The 18,622-nt window shown below is 40.3% G+C and overlaps 1 protein-coding gene across 10 annotated transcripts in view; it reads left to right on the top strand.

Moving 5' to 3' along the window:
- Positions 1-18,622, top strand: part of GRIA4 (glutamate ionotropic receptor AMPA type subunit 4) — a 368,862-nt gene that overhangs the window by 1,513 nt on the left and 348,727 nt on the right. For 8 of the 10 annotated variants that reach the window (XR_004626994.1, XM_034665670.1, XM_034665669.1 and 5 more), the window contains exons 1-3: positions 352-576; positions 1,164-1,336; positions 2,536-2,694. Coding sequence is in view for 9 of the 10 variants with exons in the window: in XM_034665670.1 (XP_034521561.1) it covers positions 1,249-1,336; positions 2,536-2,694 (247 nt within the window). In the remaining variant the exon portion in view is untranslated. Of the gene's footprint in view, positions 1-351; positions 627-1,163; positions 1,337-2,535; positions 2,695-18,622 lie in introns of those variants that run through there. The other 2 variants (XM_034665676.1, XM_034665671.1) reach the window with 2 other exon arrangements.

The following is an 18,622-nucleotide window of genomic DNA, read 5'->3' on the forward strand; positions in this document are numbered from 1 at the left end:
CCCCCCCCCTCCCGCCCCCATCCCAGAGTCCTCATTTCTCAGGCTTTTCGCCATTCTGCTCATTACCCTAAACTTTGCTATTTAAATGAACTTTTGGTCCTCCCTCTCTTTCTTAGATTGTTACCTCTGCCCTGGGTCTCTTCCTCAGGCTTCCCTCCTCCAATTCTTTCCTCCTTGGTCCCAGCTTCTTAAACCTGCCCAGGCTGCCCTTTGCCTTCTTGTCTCCTCCTCTCCCTCCCTGGGCCCTTTCACCTCATCCATTCCTGTCTCAGGCTCTCCAGATTCCCGGGCCCTTTGCTGGTGAGAAATCTTTGCTGCAGCGAGGACCGGAGTCCCCCGCGCGCAGCCCAGTGGCAGAAGAGGGCGAGGCTGGGAGAAGGACGAAGGCTGTCGGGGAGGGAGGCAGCCGGTCCTCCCCGTGAGCCTGCAAGAATGCGGCAGGGGGCCGGGGGCCTGGGGAGCCACTAACTCCCTGAGCCCCTGATCCGGTCTTGTACACCCCGCCTGCGGGGCCAATTTCCTGCCAAGTGCAGCGGAGAAGCGGAGAGAGGGGCGCAGGGGGTGCCCATCCCCGGAGTAGGTCCCTCCGCGAGCCGGGGAAGAAGAGAGGAGGGAGGGGGCGAGTGTTGAGCAGGTAAAGCCCGGCTTCAGCCCGGCGGCGGAGCGTGGGGAAAGCGGGGCGCGCGGGGAGCGCCGGCGGGGTACAGCCAGGCGAGCTGGGGGCGAGGGGCGCGCCGAGGCAGCGCTGCGCTCCGGGAGGGGTGCGCGGGTGCGGGCGTGCGGGCCGGGCGCGCGTGCGGCGGCCGCGGCGCAGTGTCTGTGTGTGTGCGCGAAGGCGAGCGGCGGGCCGGGCACGAGGGAGGCGAGGACAGGGCGCATGTCTCGTCCCCGCGAGCAGCCACTAGACGCGCCACCACCATCTTCTGCATGTGCAACATTTGCAGCCGGACAGGAAACCGCTCTCAGGGCTATGGAGACTGCGGGAAAAATCTGGCAGCTCGCGATGGATTGCTGAAGGGGAGCAGTCATAACCAACCACCCACACCTCTCTCCTTTCCTTTTTTCTTTTTTTTCTTTTCTTTTCTTTTCTTCTTCTTTTTTTTTTTTTTTTTTTTTTTTTTTTTTTTTTTTTTTTTTTTTTTTTTGGTTGTTTTTAATTTTAGCGCCATCGTCGTCAATGCCTCTCTGAACAGCCTTAGGAAGAGTGTGAGAGAAAGAGAGCGCGCGCCAGGGAGAGGAGAAAAGAAGATGAGGATTATTTGCAGACAGATTGTCTTGTTGTTTTCTGGATTTTGGGGACTCGCCATGGGAGCCTTTCCGAGCAGCGTGCAGATAGGTAAGCTCGGCCCGGTGGGGTGTGCGTGTGGATGTCTGTGGCAGGTATCCAAAAGTGAGTTAAATGAGTTGCCGGTGAGCAATTCGGGGAGACCTTCGGCGGCTCCCTTCCCCTCTGCCTGTCCCTCCTCCTCGCCCCTGTGCAGAAGACTGCCTCTTTGGTGCCGGTTCAGTTGAAGCATGCACACCCTGCCCACCCGTCCCTCCTTGCCCATGTTTCCACTGCCACCTTTGGTTCAAGTCGTCTTAAGTAGGGTTGGAATAAGTTGGAAAAAAAACCTCCGTGAGGTTTGATTACACTAAATGTGCTATTTCCTCTCATTCCTTTCTCTAGAGCATGAAGAGATGTCGAGTTTGTTGAGGTCTTTAAAATTATTATTCTGTATTTTAAACAGACTTCTTCCCATGCTGGACTCCTCGGCTTTCTGACCGTTCCAAAAGACACTGTTTAGGCAAAAAGCGTTTCCACCCGCACCCCCCTGCCTTTGCTTGCTGCCGGTTAACGGATTCCAAAGTTAGATCGCTTTCCCGAAAACCTTCTCTCCTTTTATTTTGTTTTCCTCTTGAGTCTTTTGCCCGCATTCCTCCCATTGGACTCCACTGCCAGCGACCCTACCCATCCCTGGCTTCCCTTGCTGTTCTCCTCTCCTGTCTTTTTATGGGACGCAGCTATTGAATTTCTTCCAGCTCAGCCCAGCCTCAACACTGCATCGTTTCTCGCGGACTGTGCACAAAACGGGGCTAATTAGGCTGAGGCCAGGAGCTGCAGGAAAACAAAGTTCATGTCTCCTTTCCGATTCCCCTCTTCCCTGCGGGTCACCACATCCCTTTATTTCTCCATTTTAATGCAAACCCTCTCTTCTGTTCATCTGCATGCCTCTTAGAAATGCCCCAAGCTTGGCTGATGTAGCAGTGTGCTGGGAAATCATGGAGAGGGCAAGAGAGGGAGGAAAACACGCTCAATAGTCTCAGAGGTCATTGTGATCATGACAGATTGGGACAGGGAAGCGCTGAGCTGTCCTAAAGACTAAAATACTAAACATGCACCTTAGGGACAAAGGGCAGTCTCAAAATGTGGCAGGGAGAGCTTCCTAATTGTGTGTGTGTTGCTGAATGGCAGTGGATTTGACAGTGCTTGGGGGTGGGTATTGCATTTCCAAGAGGAAACACTGAATGTGCTTTTCCTGCTGTTTTTAATAGGTGGTCTCTTCATCCGAAACACAGATCAGGAATACACGGCTTTTCGATTAGCAATTTTTCTTCATAACACCAGCCCCAATGCGTCGGAAGCTCCTTTTAATTTGGTACCTCATGTGGACAACATTGAGACAGCCAACAGTTTTGCTGTGACAAATGCTTGTAAGTAAAACATAAGTTGTGGATAAATTAGAAGAGAATTAAAATGAAACAATAGAGTCCCCCTCCTCCCCTTTATTATATTATTTTAAAAATGGCTTTTGAAAGAAATGCAAGATTCCCACAGTCGACTGGTTCCAGAGCAAGTCAGAGTTTAAAAAAAAACAACCAAGATTTAGTGTCAGGGATATTCAGCTGGTCTTTCTCCTTTCTCTTCTCCCTTCCTTCCTTCTTTCCTTCCTTCCTTATTTTTTATTTGTTTATTTATTTATTTATTTCCATTTCTTGGCTGGATCATTCAGGTTGATTTCTCCTGCAACATTTCAGTGGTATTTCTGTTACCTGAATGTCAAGTTAGTGCAAATTGCACTCCGTCTAGTTTTTTATTCTGTTCCTTTGTTTCTTCATATTTGCTTTTCACTTGAGGAAGCATATGTCTTGGTTTTAAGGAGGAGACATGCTCTCCTATACTGGGGAAGGCGCAGGGAGCCTTGCTGGGAGTGAGGCAGAGGGGAGCGCTGGTGTGGAGGATATATATTCTAGTCGGTTGGTTGGCGCTGCAGATGATCTGGTGATGTCACTTGAGGCTGCCCTGCTCTTATATTCTGGGTTGTAAATGTCTCTTACTATCACGTAATGCATATATCCTGTGGATAGAACTCCATGAATCCTTACCTTGGTGCCAAGTCACATTAGTCCACAATCCACCTGAATTCACGAACCAGCCCAGCTTGATCTGTCATCCCGCACGCAGAAACTAAACGGGTGACCTCACCTATACTGTGAGGAGGCAGCGGCTCCGTGCTCCCTCACCAAAATACTGATAACTTCATGTAAAAAAATATAATCAATGGTAGGTTAATTTGAAACTCTCTAAAATGTAATCAGTCAAATAGCATTCACGTAGCATTTTCACTCTTGAAATACATGTTTCAAATATCTTCTCAGCTTTACGTGCTAATTTACTACTGTTCAAAAATTGTTGTGTTAAGATAATGGCCATAGAGTCTGTAAGATATATAGGAATAGTTTCTATATAAAATTTTGCATAGCAGTAATAAAATGTTTAATTTGAATTGTATTTTTATATCAAGTAGAGTCTATTTTAATTTTGAAAGTCCTGTCAGTACAAGAAAGTATACTGAAACAAGTAAGTGATATTGAAAACAAGGAGTTGTAAAATATTTGGAGGAAATCTGCTCCATAATTTAATTATTTTAATTCATGTTTATTTGCCAGTAAGTCATCTAACAGATAGCATGATCGCTTTCCCTAAATTTTTGGCATCCAACTTTACTTTATTTTAGATTTATGTGATGAAAATATTATATAAAGTGTTAGTGGTAAAGTACCTGTACACATGGGAAATTGACAGGAAGCTGCACACAGACTGAAAAAGTAGAAGGTACAAAATATAGATAATATGTTATTCTTTAACATGTTAGGATTGAGAAAGTTGAAACTAGGTAAACTTTGAGACTACTGATTTTGAACCCAAGCGTAATACAGTGTTCGCAATATCATATTCCATAATCACAAGTAATTGATTCTGTGTATATTTAAAATATTTTTTATTTTTTTTATTTTTATTTTTTTTAAAGATTTTATTTATTTATTTAACAGATATAGAGACAGCCAGTGAGAGAGAGAACACAAGCAGGGGGAGTGGGAGAGGAAGAAGCAGGCTCATAGCAGAGGAGCCTGATGTGGGGCTCGATCCCATAACGCCGGGATCATGCCCTGAGCCGAAGGCAGACGCTTAACTGCTGTGCCTCCCAGGCGCCCCTAAAATATTTTTTAAAAAAATTGTAAATGAGGAAAAATGTTTTCTAGTGAAGAAAAGGACTTTTTTTGTTTTGTTTTGTTTTGTTTTTGACAAATGAGTATGCCAAATATCCTTAAGACAATTCTGAGCAGAATTGGGGGAAAAATCAACTGTCCGAGAGCGTGGGTCAGGGAATTGGTGTTTGCTGAGTGGACTCACTGGGAGCGTATACATGTGTGATTTTCCAGTCCCATTGAAGGTGAAATGTAAGCACTAAGTATGAGGCAAACTCATCTATCAAGCTCTCTGCCTTTGGGTACAAAAGAATAAAAATAGTATTCTGGAAAATTAACATGGAACTTATTCCTCAGGGTGATACAGACTGGATTTTTAAATTTTTCATGTTAGATGAAATATAAAGACATAAGCTATGACTGGCTAGGTTTATTGTAACTGTGACTGACCTGCAGTGGGTCCTAGTCAGAGTGCAGGATCCAGTCTGTCTGGGAATAAGGGCCATGAGGCAGGCTGTGTACGCTCACAAGACAGAAAGCAGATTGAAGAACGACGAGCACTGGTCATCTGTTGGACAGATGTAGTTTCCTGCTGCTTCTTTTGCCTCAGAATCAATTTAGCACTCTAAGAATACTTTGGGCAATCTAAATGTTCTGTGTATACAGTTTGCATATGATGTAAGTCTAGACCTGATTAACTCAAACTTACCACTTTTGGTATAAATCCCAACTTCCTGAGGGAGGAAAAATAATTTCAGCTCATGTTTTGTCTTATCTTTAATGATATTTGTGTAATATTAATACTGCTTTCCTTTTAAACTGTTCACATTATTGGGAAGTCACACTTGGCTCAATATAAAATTGAAATTATAAGAAATACAGATAATATAAAATTATGACCTATTACAATAACGGTTAAAAAGATAGGTGTAATAAATAGCCTAAGTATTCAAATTTCAAAATGTAATTAAAAGTATACCTTCCTTTGTTGTGGTTCATCCAAAGGATGGGGTATAGCAAAATGGGTATTTTATAAATAAATTCAGTATGGCAGTGCTGTTTAATAAAAGGCCATACAATTGACCAAATTAGCTATCCTTACAAACACACATGCTATTTAAATTGGATATGTCCTTTGTAAAACATTTGAGGCAATCTGAAAACATGCTGTTTTCTTATATTTTCAGGAGTTAATGAATGGAGAAATTCTGTTTTGGATGATGTTGTATATTAAATTTGACCATAAATAATAGCCAAAATACTAAAGTAGTCTGTCACCAAATGTTTTCAAAGATAAAAATGTTTGCGTCATTACAATTATTAGTTTAGTCCAGTTGCATTAGAAATCCTTCCTTCGGTAAGACAGTACCCTTGCAACGTAATCCACAAATATTCAGTTTCTGAAATGACTCTTAAATTTCAGACGGGCAATAGGAAATGCACAATAAAACAGATCAAGTACTGTATTATAACTTTGGTGAAATAATAAAAGAATCTTATGACATATTTTCAACTTTTTTAACTTGCATAGGAAGGACCATTCGGTTAATACTTTTTTTTTTTAATGATGTGTTCATCTTACTCTCTTTTTTCTGTCTTAAGTCTATCTATTTAGCAGTTTAAAAAAATGGTGGATTGGAAAGTTGTAACATTCCCAAATAGAACAGGTATTATACCCTCATCATGGTGAAAAAGGTGTTCTTTTTAGAATTAAATAATAGTTCTGTTTGTGGCCGGTTTCTTTGTCAATTCTAAATATCCAGGATGAGTGCTACTTGTAAAAGTAGGCTGGTCTGTAAGATATACATGTTTAGTTAATCTAAGTATATTGAAAATGGGCCACTATATCCAGTAGGCTCTGTAGGCATCTCCACTTATACAGTAGGTACTTAATAAAAATTCATTGAATTTAAGGGTGTTAAATGATACTGTCTCTTAGCCCTGAAAAGACGTTCTAAGAGTTTACATTGGGCTGATATAATAATCTTAAACATGCTAGAAATAAATTTCTGATAGTTTGACCTGCAGAGTTGTTAGTAGAAGAATATAAGAATTAAATACTGTTTGACTTTGGATTATTTCTTACGGAAATGAGTGATAGGACCCTACCTGATTGTCCTTAGGTTTCTTTATTTTGAGTTGTTAGCAAAAATCTCTGTTGATTTGAAATAATTCTTTGATGATCTTTCTCTCTTCCTCTTAATTTTCCATCTTGAGATTATTGACGAAGATGAATCATATTCCTATAGTTTGACCCTATCTTAAGTGATAGGATGGTTCATAATTTCCATTGCTGTATTTCAACATTTTCACAGGATTAAGCTTTCATAAAACTATTAGAAAAATTCCTTAAACCTTGTTTTCAACCATATTATTCCAAGTATTGTTTATTTCCCAAAGAGGGAGATTTTTACTTTGTGGAATTAAAAAATACTTGGAGATCTTATTTACAGAATTTTATTTTTGTTTGGAAATTTAAAATGAAGAATAAATATAACACACCTTACATTTTATGATGACACATAGTTTTTAAACTGCTTTCATATACATGATTTTATTCGACCTCAAACTGGTCTGAGAAGGAGACTCTGAAAAGACCATCTTTATTTGGTAGTTAAGCCAGCTTTAGCTCAAAGGAGTCACTTGACCTGCCAGAGACCAGGTAGCTAGTAAGCTGCAAGCCAGGATTTGAACTCTGGTCTTCTAACCACTATCCTAAGTTGTTTTATGAGGAGTCCATTGGTTATGAAAAATACACCCAAATTGAGGCTACTTAAGAAAGAAGAAAAAATTGCCGTTTATCTTTTTTCCTAATTTACTTGCAGTGTTTTGAAGAAAATAGGGCAAGACATTTCTGGGCAACTTATTCATTAATCATATGACAGTGAGTGATATAGCAAAGGCTGAAGTCATATTATGTAATGAATTTTTCCATCCATTCACTAGATTAGGTAATGAATGTAACCATTTATTCATTAAACCTATTTATCAAGGGCAACTGCATTTAAAAATGACCCTGTGTTAGAAACGAGGGTACGAGAACCTGTAGGGATAGTTGCTGCCCTCAAGGAGCTGATTGCCCAGTGGAAAGAGATGAGTTGGTTTACTAAGTGGCAGTGAGACAAAGGACCCTGACAGAGAAGCAGAGTGCTAGGACAGAGATGAACGCAGGAATAGCGCCAGATGTGGCCTGGCATCCCAGGTGAGGTGGATTTGCGTGTTAAGGCTCTAGCTGAGTCATTTGAAAAAGAGGAAGGAGGGGAACCATGCCTGGCTGGGGAGCCACATGGGACGCGGCCCTACGGTGTGGGAGAGCCAGGTGTATTTGAGTCCCTGAAGAGGGTTTGGTCTGGCTGTAGCATCGAGTGCGAGGGGAAGGAGAGGTGTGCCGGGGGGAAGGTCTGCCAATCCACAGAGGATCTTGTAGTTGCTGTAAGGGGACTCTTCTGAATAAAAAGGGGACTTACAACAATGACATAATCAGGTTTATATTTTACGAAGAATAGGCTGGTTGCTGAAAGGAGAACGAATTGGAAGGAGACGACATGGAAGAAAAGGCAAGTCAGTGGAGTCTTGAAGTCATACAGTTTAGGATGATACATGCTTAAAGAAAAGTAGATGCCCTGAGGAGAGAAAAGCATACAGATCCAAGAATACAGAACTGTTGACAGAACTTAGTACACCTAGGTGGGGACAGCTGGGGGCTCAGTCGGTGAAGTGTCTGCCTTCAGCTCAGGTCATGATCTCAGGGTCCTGGGATCAAGTCCCACATTGAGCTCCCTGCTCAGCGGGGAGTCTTCTTCTCCCTCTGCCTCTGCTGCTCCCCCTGCTTGTGCTCTCTCTCCCTCTCTCTGGCAAATAAATAAATAGAATCTTAAAAAAAAAAAAACAGAACTTAGTGGTGGGTTGGATGTTTTTGTGGGTGAGGAGAAAGGAAGTGTGCTAAGAATTCAAGATGAGTTCTCTGATTTCTGGCCTGGGCAAATGACTTGGTATTGGTACCACTGACGGGACCCCCAGGAGGAGAAGCAGTTCTGAATGTGGGAGGTGAGATTAGCGGAAATACGGATTTTGAAGGTTGAAGAGATGCCCAGATGGAGCTCTGCTGTAGACAGCGGGGCAGGTGTGTTTGCAGCTGCTGAGCACATTGTGCAACGAAAGCAGGCATTTGGTGGTGCCTGAAGCCATGGAGGTGTTGAGACCACCCAAGAGAGCAAGAACAGTGAGGAGATGCTGAGGACAACATCCTAGGAAGTACCTGTACTTAGAGGGGCAGGGAGAGAGAGGAGACAAGGACGATGGGTCAGGAAGTTCAGAGGAAAATGAGACAAGAGTAATTTCACAGGAGTCAAGAGGCGAGGAGCATTTCAAGTAAATAGTGGAAAACCTTGTCAAAGCCTGCAGAATTTAAATAATGAATTGCAAGGATAATTGATCTTTAACATCAGTCTTTTCTTCTCTTTAGAGTGTCCTTTTGCATTTTGACCAGATTTTTAAGACAAGCAGCCTTTATTAACCCCATGTAGATTGTATTGATGATGCCCTTTTGTATATAGAGGCCAAAATATTTCTGTGTTTTACTTAGAGGGGGAGAGACTCTTCTCTGTACTTTCGAACCAGACGGGCCTGAATTTGCAATCTGATAGTGGGTAAGATACTTAACACTCAGTTTCTAAATCTGATAAAATAGGAAAATAACATGTGCCGAATGTGAATTTTATGAATATTAGAAAAGTGTTTGGAAAATATGCACAATGCAGTTAGAATGCAATTAAATTTAGTTGTGTTAACATTTTCTGTGTCACGTGGAGCATTTATTTTTGAGTTGATCTTAATTTTGGAAGAGTTATATTTTCTGTTTATATTTTGAGAAAGCAGTTTATGTGTTGAACACCTCTGTAGATATTTCACAGGAATATTTTTGACCTCTTATTGAAATTGACTCTCATTGACCTCTCATTGCTAATTTAAATTTATATACACAGGTCTAAATTCTATTTTTCAGAAGTAGTTCCAAGTCCTAAGAGAGGATAACTGTATCTAGGATTTGTGGACGATTCAGAGAGAATTTGTTCATGGATGGTTGGATTAAAGAAGTTGATAAATTCTCTTAATTAAAAGCAAAATTTTGTGTTGTTAAGCAGTGTGTGTGTGTGTGTGTGTGTGTTTACAAAGAGACAGTCTAAACTTTTGGACGACTTCTCAGTGAATCCCAGTCACAAAAAAAGGCCCAGGACCACAGCCTGAAAAGAGCTACACATAAATTAGAAATAAACAAACAGTACTTCATTCCCTACTTTCATCATTTTAGAAGCCGGTTGGATTTTATCCTTGGAACCAGGAATCTTTCCATAAAATCCATCTTCATTAGGTTGTCTCTTGACGTAGAAAATAATCAGTGTGTCCTGGCTGGAAAAGTGCTTGGCTTGGTCCTCTGCCTCTCAGACTGTCCTCCTATTATTTTTATAACTTCTCTTACTATCCGACTTCCACACATTTCACATCAGCTCCTTCTATTTTTATCATGATTTATCTTTTCCCTCACTATCCCCACTCCTGGAACATTGTGTTCTTGAAGGTCATCAGAGACTTACAGATTTGCAAATCCAATTGTTACTCCTCAGTCTTCATTGTCTCTTGAATAGTTGGCTTTGCTGCCGACTTCCTGGTCTTTGGAGGCTCATTGCTCCTCTGGTGATAGTAGACTCCAGGAGGGGGCTGTCTGTGTGCCCTGGTCTCCGGGGAGTTACAGCAAGTCTAACACAACTCTGAGAAGTAGGTGTTACTATTATCATCATCATTTTATATGTGGAGAAACAAGATTTGTAGTTACGAGGATTTGCCTAACCGTAAAGTACCCAGGCCATCAGATATCAAAGTCAGTTTTACCCGCCATTCATACCGTAACAGCTTGCACGCGCAGTATCCGCGAGATACCCATCACTCAGTGTGACAGCAGCCAGGCAGCCCTTCATTTGAATAAAGAGATGTTTTTCTCGAAGCCACCTCTCTACTTTAACAACTGTGATTCACCCCCGTGGATATGTATCGCGTTTCACATTGGAGGGCGTGGATTCTTCTGTGCAATTTGCAGAGCGGCACAGAAATGAGAGAATTCTCATCCTAATTGATGGCACCCCCATTACTTTCTACTGCTGAAGCCGCGTCCTGAATACCACCAGGTGTAAAAATGATTAAATGACTCTTTTAAGTGTTATGCAAACAGTGTCGGTTCCTTCATCAGTTGGCCAGCCTACGTACTTTACTTCTTTTTATAGGAGTAGTGTTTGATTTCAGAATAACCTGTTCAAAACATATTTTCCCAAGTGCTTCACTATAAGATTGGCTTAGCTCTGAGGCATTTTCTTTCAGGTTTTCTTTGGCATGTTTTTGGCTTCCAAAGAAACACAGTGTTGACTGTGTCCCTAAAGAACACCCCAGTCAGAATGGCTCCGCCTTCATAGAGCCATCGCTTGTCTCTGACTTAATAGAACTACTAGAATCACAAATAAAAAGTTATCTTAGAAATAAATGGTAAAAAAAGAAAATGTGAGATTGAGCACTGTCCTTGAATAAACGACTGTATTTCTCCAGATGCAGGAGAAAGTACACAATCGGCTGGAGGTAGCGCTGGCTTACTTTTGTTGCTTCTATGCTTCTTCTAAAATAAGCAGTTTTTCACCAGTAACTTCAAATATATTATGTCCTTGTGTTCTTCCCATTTTTCCTGTTTTTGTTTTTTTGTCTTGAACATGTGCTTGTAAAAATTTCAAATAATTCAAAAATCTTAAAAAGCCAAAGTATTTTGTAATCCTGCCACTTAGAGGTAGTAACAGTGCAGACCCCAGTAAGGAGACAAAAGAGTACTAAAAACATATGATGCTAATATATATCTAAAAATAAAAGTGTTTAATACAAGTGATCACACTCTATGCTTACATTTTATTAATGGTTTATCTCACATACCATAACAAATCAGTGTATAAGAGCTGTCTCATTTTCTTTCACTGCTACATGCTATGTCACCGTGCAGTTACTATGATAAACGTACTCAGTACCCTCTGGATCAACATTTATGTTGTTTCCACATTTTTGATATGACAAACAGAATAGCCGAAAAACTATTTGTGTACCTGTGTGAACATTCCTGTGGGACTAATTCCTGGTAATGAAATTTACTCTATCAAATAATGTGGGTTTTTGTTTTTAATAGATACTGTCAATTTCTTCTCCTCAAAAACAAAATGTTACTTAAATTTACAACCACCAAAATGTGAGAATAATTGTTTTTCTGTGACCTGCCGACACTAAGCCATTATGTCCCTTGAATCTTCACTTGTCTTGATGGGTGGAAATGACATCTAATTGCTCCTTTAATTTGCATAATTCTTATTAATAGTGAGCCTGAGAATATTTTCTTATATTTATAGGATCTGTGTCCTTCTTTTGTGCTCTCCTCCTTTGCCAGCATTTTCTTCTTCACTTGTGGAAGTGCTTTATGCACGGTAAAAGTTAACCCTTTGTTGTCTGCCTTACAGATTATTTTCCTATTGTGCCTTTGGCTTCCAGCCCCATTACAATGCCTTTTATCATACAGACATTTTAAATTTTTATGTAATCAGATCTGTGAGTTATTTTCTTTATGGCTTCTAGGTTTTTGACTATACTTACAAAGGTATTCCTAACCTTAAATGTATAAATATCCCACATTTTTTCTAGTACCTTTATGATTTTAGACATTATAGTCATAACACTAACTCTTTGGGGATTTATTTTCTTACGTCTGTTAGGAACTTCTATTTATTTTTTTTTTTCGGTACTGTTTATTTGAACGCGTTATTCTTTGACAGCTGCTTTGCGCGGATACATTGGCTCAAATCTCTTGCTCTTCCTGGACCGAATTTGAGCTTGGACAGGAGGTCTGCATTTTCTCTCTTTCCAAGTTCTCCCGTTTGTTGTCCTCACCTACTTTCCTATCAGTCCCTAGTGGTCAGACCATTAGTTCTTATATTTTTATCATCTGCTTTCTTGCTCCTCTTACTTTCTACGTTTTTTTTTTTCCTGTTTGTCACTCACCATCCGACCGAAGGACATCTCCACCATGTGTTACAAGTATTTTCACTTTCTCTGTTTCTGTCCCAGCATTTTACTCTAGTCACTGGTCCTTTTCTGGTGGTTTCAGAATTATCCTCCTGCTCCGACTCGCCTTCTCTCCATCCACTTGACATCCTGCAGCCAGTGTGGCTCCTCGGAACTTAAGACTCAGAGACCATCTCTTCCTTACTTGGAGCCTTCCCAAGGTGTTTATTTTCTTAGAAGAAAATCGGTACTCTCGCACGCTCCTGCGTGATTTGCCTCTCACTCAACTCTTTGCCTGTCCACCACCTGAGTCCCCTCTGTCTTCTTTTTGTTCTCCAACATGCTTTAACCCTTTCTTTTCTCTATGTCTTGTACTTGTTGTTTCTTTCTTTTTTTCTTTTTTCTTTTCTTTTCTTTTTTTTTTTTTTGGAATCCTCCAATCCAGTTATTTGCTTCACTGGCTTTTTCTGAACCTTCAGGACTCAAGTCAAAATCACCACTTCAGAGAAGCCTTCCTGACCAGCCTCTCTAGAAGAAACCCTTTCCCTCCCAAATTTTAGCGACTCTGTGTTGCATTACCAACCTTATGATCATCTTTGCTTTTATTACAATCTATAATCAGTATTTCCACTTGTTTACTTATTTGTCATCTATATTCCCTGCTTGAAAATCAACTCCCCAAACCAAGGGCTTCATCTGCCTTCAGTGATGCATCCTGATAAGCTTCCCAGTGCCTGGCACAAAGTAAGTCAATAAATGTCTTTGAATAAATGAATGAGCAGTATGTGACGAATTTTCCCTTTGCTCATGTTTGGGGAATCCTTAGGATAGCTAAGACTATTTTATGTGTTATTTTAGAGAAAATCAAGGAGAGGATATGCAGGCAATGAGGTAAAAGATCCAAAATAAATGTTATATATTTTCCTTATCCGAGTCATGTGTTTTCCCTGTTTGCTTCCATTAGATTCAAGTATGGGACGGTGTAAGTAAGAGGGAAACAGTCCTGTGAGGAAGAAAGTGGGACTGTTCATGCAAATTAGCATATATGGTGCTGGCCAGATAGCACTTGGATAAACACGAATCTGGTAGAAGAGAACTTCTAGGTTCTTTTGCCATGTCATGTCTGCTGACAGAGTAACTGGGAAATGCTGATACAATCCACTTTCAAAGGAGGAGAAAGCCCATTTGGGATACCAGGTGGACTAGTAAGCATACTCTGGAGAATCCCATCTGTTCAGTCACTGCTTCTTTCCACTTCTCCAGGTTCATGAAACCAGAAAACTTGTGAAAACAGGAGGCTGGAGTCAACTGTATAATGTTGCTCCTGCCAGTTCTTGATTGTCTCCATTGTACCTTCAGCACTAAATTTCACAATGTGCTTGTTGCTGGAACCCTGCAGCCCTCCCACTTTGGAAATATACCCTTGGTTAAATTATTTAATTTTCAACTACATACAAAGTCCTTCCCAGGCAAGACTGAAAGGCATTTTACCACTTCTCTGCTCCAGAGATTTAAATTAAGAGATTCTTTTTCTTCTTCCTTTCTTAATGGAAAATTTATACGTCGAAATGTTTGTCTCTTTCCTCTGATAACTAGGGAGCTCAATTTCATTTTTACTGTTCAGTTACATTACTCTGCATTTTAAACGTTTTGATTTGTTTTTATATCCTTGATTTTTCTGAAATCATATATATGATATAAATAATATATGATAGGCATATATTAAATATGACATAAACATGTTTTGGGTAAATATACCTTGTAAGACTATACACATCATTTTAGGAGAGGAGCATAAAGACATCCCATTCAGTGCAGATGTTGGTCAGCTTTTGCTTGAATACTCACATTTCCTTTTTTTTTTTTTTAAGATTTTATTTATTTATTTAATAGAGAGACAGCCAGCAAAAGAGGAAACACAGGCAGGGGGAGTGGGAGAGGAAGAAGCAGGCTCCCAGTGGAGGATCCCAGGACTCTGGGATCACGCCCTGAGCCGAAGGCAGATGCTTAATGACTGAGCCACCCAGGCGCCCTGAATACTCACATTTCCTGTTTAGTACTTTTTGCGTATGCTTTGGAAAATGATTTATACCAGGTGGGTAGGTAGCTAAGTAGGTGGATAGATAATCTGTCGACTCCAGTAGACTGAAGGTTCCTTGAGATCAAGGATGATAACTTATTATGCCTCTGCTCTGGGGGCCGGTCACAGTGCCTGGAACATTTCTGTTCCCTACTCTATAATTGTTTGCTGATGGGTTGTGATAAGAAGGAAACGAGAGAGGGAGGAGCTTCTTTCTTCTTCTTTTTTTTTTTTTTAAGATTTTTTATTCATTTGAGAGAGACAGAGCAAGTGAGAGCACAGTCAGGGGGAAAGGGCAGAGGGAGAGGGAGAAACATACTTATCACTGAGCAGGGAGCCCAATGCGGCACTCGATCCCAGGACCCTGAAATCATGACCTGAGCGGAAAGCAGATGCTTCACCGGCTGAGCCACCCAGACGTCCCAGGAGCTTATTTCTTGTTTGCATATTTACAACAACTAATTCTTAGCCAGAATTGAATAACACAACACAGGTCTAGCTTTGCTGTGTGACTCAAACCCTTCACATTTTTGAAAAACTTATCACACGTCCCCTTCACACTTTTCCAAGCTAAATATCATTTCCTTATATAACTTGATTTCTAAGACCTTTAACGTCTAAGCTCTGGCATTCTGAATAGCCTCTGGATTTATCATAATTTCATTAAAATATATTGGCCTGAATTAACCCCATTCTCCTGTTATGATCTGTCCAGAACTAAATTCTACATTTTTGGCATTCGTGGTCATGATCTGACATGAGCTCAGAGAGAATATTAAATCTAGTTATTTAGACATTCTTCATATAAAGTATAGCCCCAAATTCTTTGGGTTTTAGTCAGTTACAACATTAGCTAGTCTATTCATGTTAAGTTCACAGTTAAAACTTAACACTCTTGCTTCTTCCTTTTTTTCACATGAATTACTATAAACCAGCCTCTCCATAATGCATTTTTAAAAATTCTAAATTAGGGGTGCCTGGATGGTTCAGTTGGCTAAGCATCTGGTTCTTGGTTTCTGCTCAGTTCATGATCTCAGGGTCCTGAGATGGAACCCGGAGTCAGGCTCTATGCGTAGCGAGGCATCTGTTTGAGTTTCTCTCCCTCTGCCTCTCCCCACTCAAGCGCTCTCTCTCTCTCTCTCTCTCTCTTTCTCTCAAATAAATAAGTAAATCTTTAAAAAAAATAAAACTTCTAAGTGAAAGATTTTACAAATATACTCTTAAATTTTAACTTGTTTGGAAACATCAAGACCATCTTGAATCTTCAGTTTGCTGTAAACTTTTAAATTCTGTGTGACTCTTTACTTTATGAGTATCCATAATGATGATTAAAATTAAGAGCAGGCTGTGATACCAGATAGATATAGGGTGGTGCCAGGCCATGAGCCAGTACCTTCTGCTTTGTGTGGTCAATGAAAAGTGAATTCTCTTAAAATAATTCATTTGATCAAATTTATCCACATTGTCCATGAAGACTGTCACTTCACTTCATTTGCAATTTTTTTAACATTAAAACAAATACACAGTAAAACAAACACAAATATTAGGGGAATACCTCGTACAGTCACGTTGGATAAGGCATGGTAGATATGTGTAGACACAAGATAAACACGTCTTTCATTCAGATTAAAAAGAACTGATGAGAGCTCTATGACAGATAATTCACATTGGAATAAATAAATTGAGTAAACAAAATATAAAATATATCTAATCAAAGAAAACCAAATTAAAGTGAGCTGTACAGTTGTACATAATAAATTAGCTAATTTTGGTGGTAAAGATGAAGAGAAACTAGGGATGTACAGTGTGGTGACTAACATAATAAAAAGATGTTATTAAGAAAAAAAGATAAAGAGAGTTTTAAGTCATTCAAGGTGTCTGAGGCCTTTTAAATTGGTATAATTTGAAAATCTATTTGCCACAATTTATCAAAAAACTTTAAAAATTGTGAATCAGGGGCATCGTGGTGGCTTAGTTGGTTAAGACTCTTGATTTCAGCTCAGGTCATGATCTCAGGGTCAGGAGATCAAGCACCGTATTGGGCTCTGTACTGAGCTGGGGCCTACTTAAGATTCTCTCTCTCCTTTCCCTCTGCCTCTCCCTGTTTGTGTCCTCTCTGTCTCTCTCTAAACAATAATGATAAATAAATAAATAAGTAAGTAAATAAAAATAAAAGTTGTGAATATTTTGAATTCATGAATATAGGAAAATCTCTAGTCATGAAAATGCTCCTTAAAGCATTACTTAGTAATATTTAGTTGAGAAATTAAATTAATTGAAGTCTAGGCAGACTGTTTAAGGCAGAATGTCAATTATGACAGTCCTCTGTCTGACTTGAGCCAACAGTTCTGAGTTCAAGAATTCTTCTCTATGTACATAGAAACTCTCTCTGTTTGTTTGTTTGTTTGTTTCTTTATGTTATTTTGTTTTCTTACACAAGACCCAGCGTCATAGTAGGGGAAAAAAATTATTCTAGTCAGATGTAAAAAAAGATGTCCTCAACCTCCAGTAATGACTTATTTATGGAATTGATGGAACTAGCTGAGTGATTTTTTGAAATAATCAGTTGTTTAGAGGAAACTAGATCTACCAGTCCTGGCTGATAGCCATGGTAAGGTAGGTACCGTGTTTTTCCTGGAGGAGTGTACCTCCAGGCTCTGTTGCAGATATTTGGAAGTTCTAGTCAAGGAATGATATGGGAAATCACTGTTTTTGTACGAACCCCTTCCCTGTTCCCTTCCTCTTTCCTTTCATCCTCCCCACCGCAGAAGGTGTTGCAGGAGGATTCAGAAATTATGCGATAATCCACTTGGGTCTTGAAAGATGCATGAGATTTTACCATACTGTAAAGAGAGACCAAAATATTCCAGGCAGATAAAAGAGCATCATAGGAAAATGTGTAAATGTGTATGGGCATCTCTGGGGAGTAGTAATGAGGCAGAACGTGGGGGCAGAGCTGGGGGTGAGGGGGTCAGTAGAGTGGGAGATTGAGGGGAGGTGTAGATGGCTGTGCAGAAGCAGGGAGGAGACTTCAGACTGCCTGGTGAGCTAGGATGAAGACTGTGGTTTTTATTCTGGGCCAGAAGACAGCAAGAACCATTTTAAGCAGTTTATGGCATAATTATATTTATGTTTTAGAAAGAATTCTAGCAGCACTGTTAATCATTCGTGTATAGAGCAAAATGCAGTTCCTTTCCCACACCCAACACACTAAGAAACCATTTCCTAGACAGGAAATGCTGTATTGCTACTTGAGTTGCTGTTCGTAGAACCCATTATTGTGTGTAATTTTGCTCACTATTTTCCATCGAGAACTGTTACTTCCAGCAAAAAATACTCAACTTACCATCTCAACCATGTATTTTCAGACTGCAGACCAAGTCTTTATGACAATAGGCAGATTGGAAAAGAGCTGGTGTTTCTGGGAAGAAAAAGAATGAACAAACATCATTTATGATATGTATAAAGGCAATTAAAATTTCCTGAGAGAGCAGTGTAGCTGCTGACAGGACAATGCATATCCCACTCTGCACTGAATTTCAGACTATCCCCCCTTGTTATTGCACTTCTTTTGTTACCACTCTTGGTAGAGGTTTATTTAGTTTAGTTGGCCCAAATAACTGTCTCTACTCACATTGTGAATTGCCACCCAGTCACACAATGCAGAGTAGCAACAACCAGTTTTTAAAAAGTGAGTTGAGAGGCACCTGGGCAGTTCAGTCTGTTAGGATTGGTTTCAGTTCAGGTCATGATCTTGGGCGGGGTGGGGGGGGGGCGTGGGATCCAGTCCTGAGTCAGGCTCTGTGCTCAGCAGGGAGTCTGCTTGAGATTCTCCCTCTCCCTCTCTCCCTGCCCCCTCCCCACCAAAGTAAATAAATAAACCTAAAAATTTAAAAATTAAAATTAAAAAATTAAAAAGTGAGTTGAACAATTTGAAGACTAGAATAACAATTAGTACAAGTGCTACCACGTATGTTTGTACGCTAACATGTA

Source organism: Ailuropoda melanoleuca, chromosome 8 (assembly GCF_002007445.2).
Source record: "Ailuropoda melanoleuca isolate Jingjing chromosome 8, ASM200744v2, whole genome shotgun sequence".
NCBI lineage: Eukaryota > Metazoa > Chordata > Mammalia > Carnivora > Ursidae > Ailuropoda > Ailuropoda melanoleuca.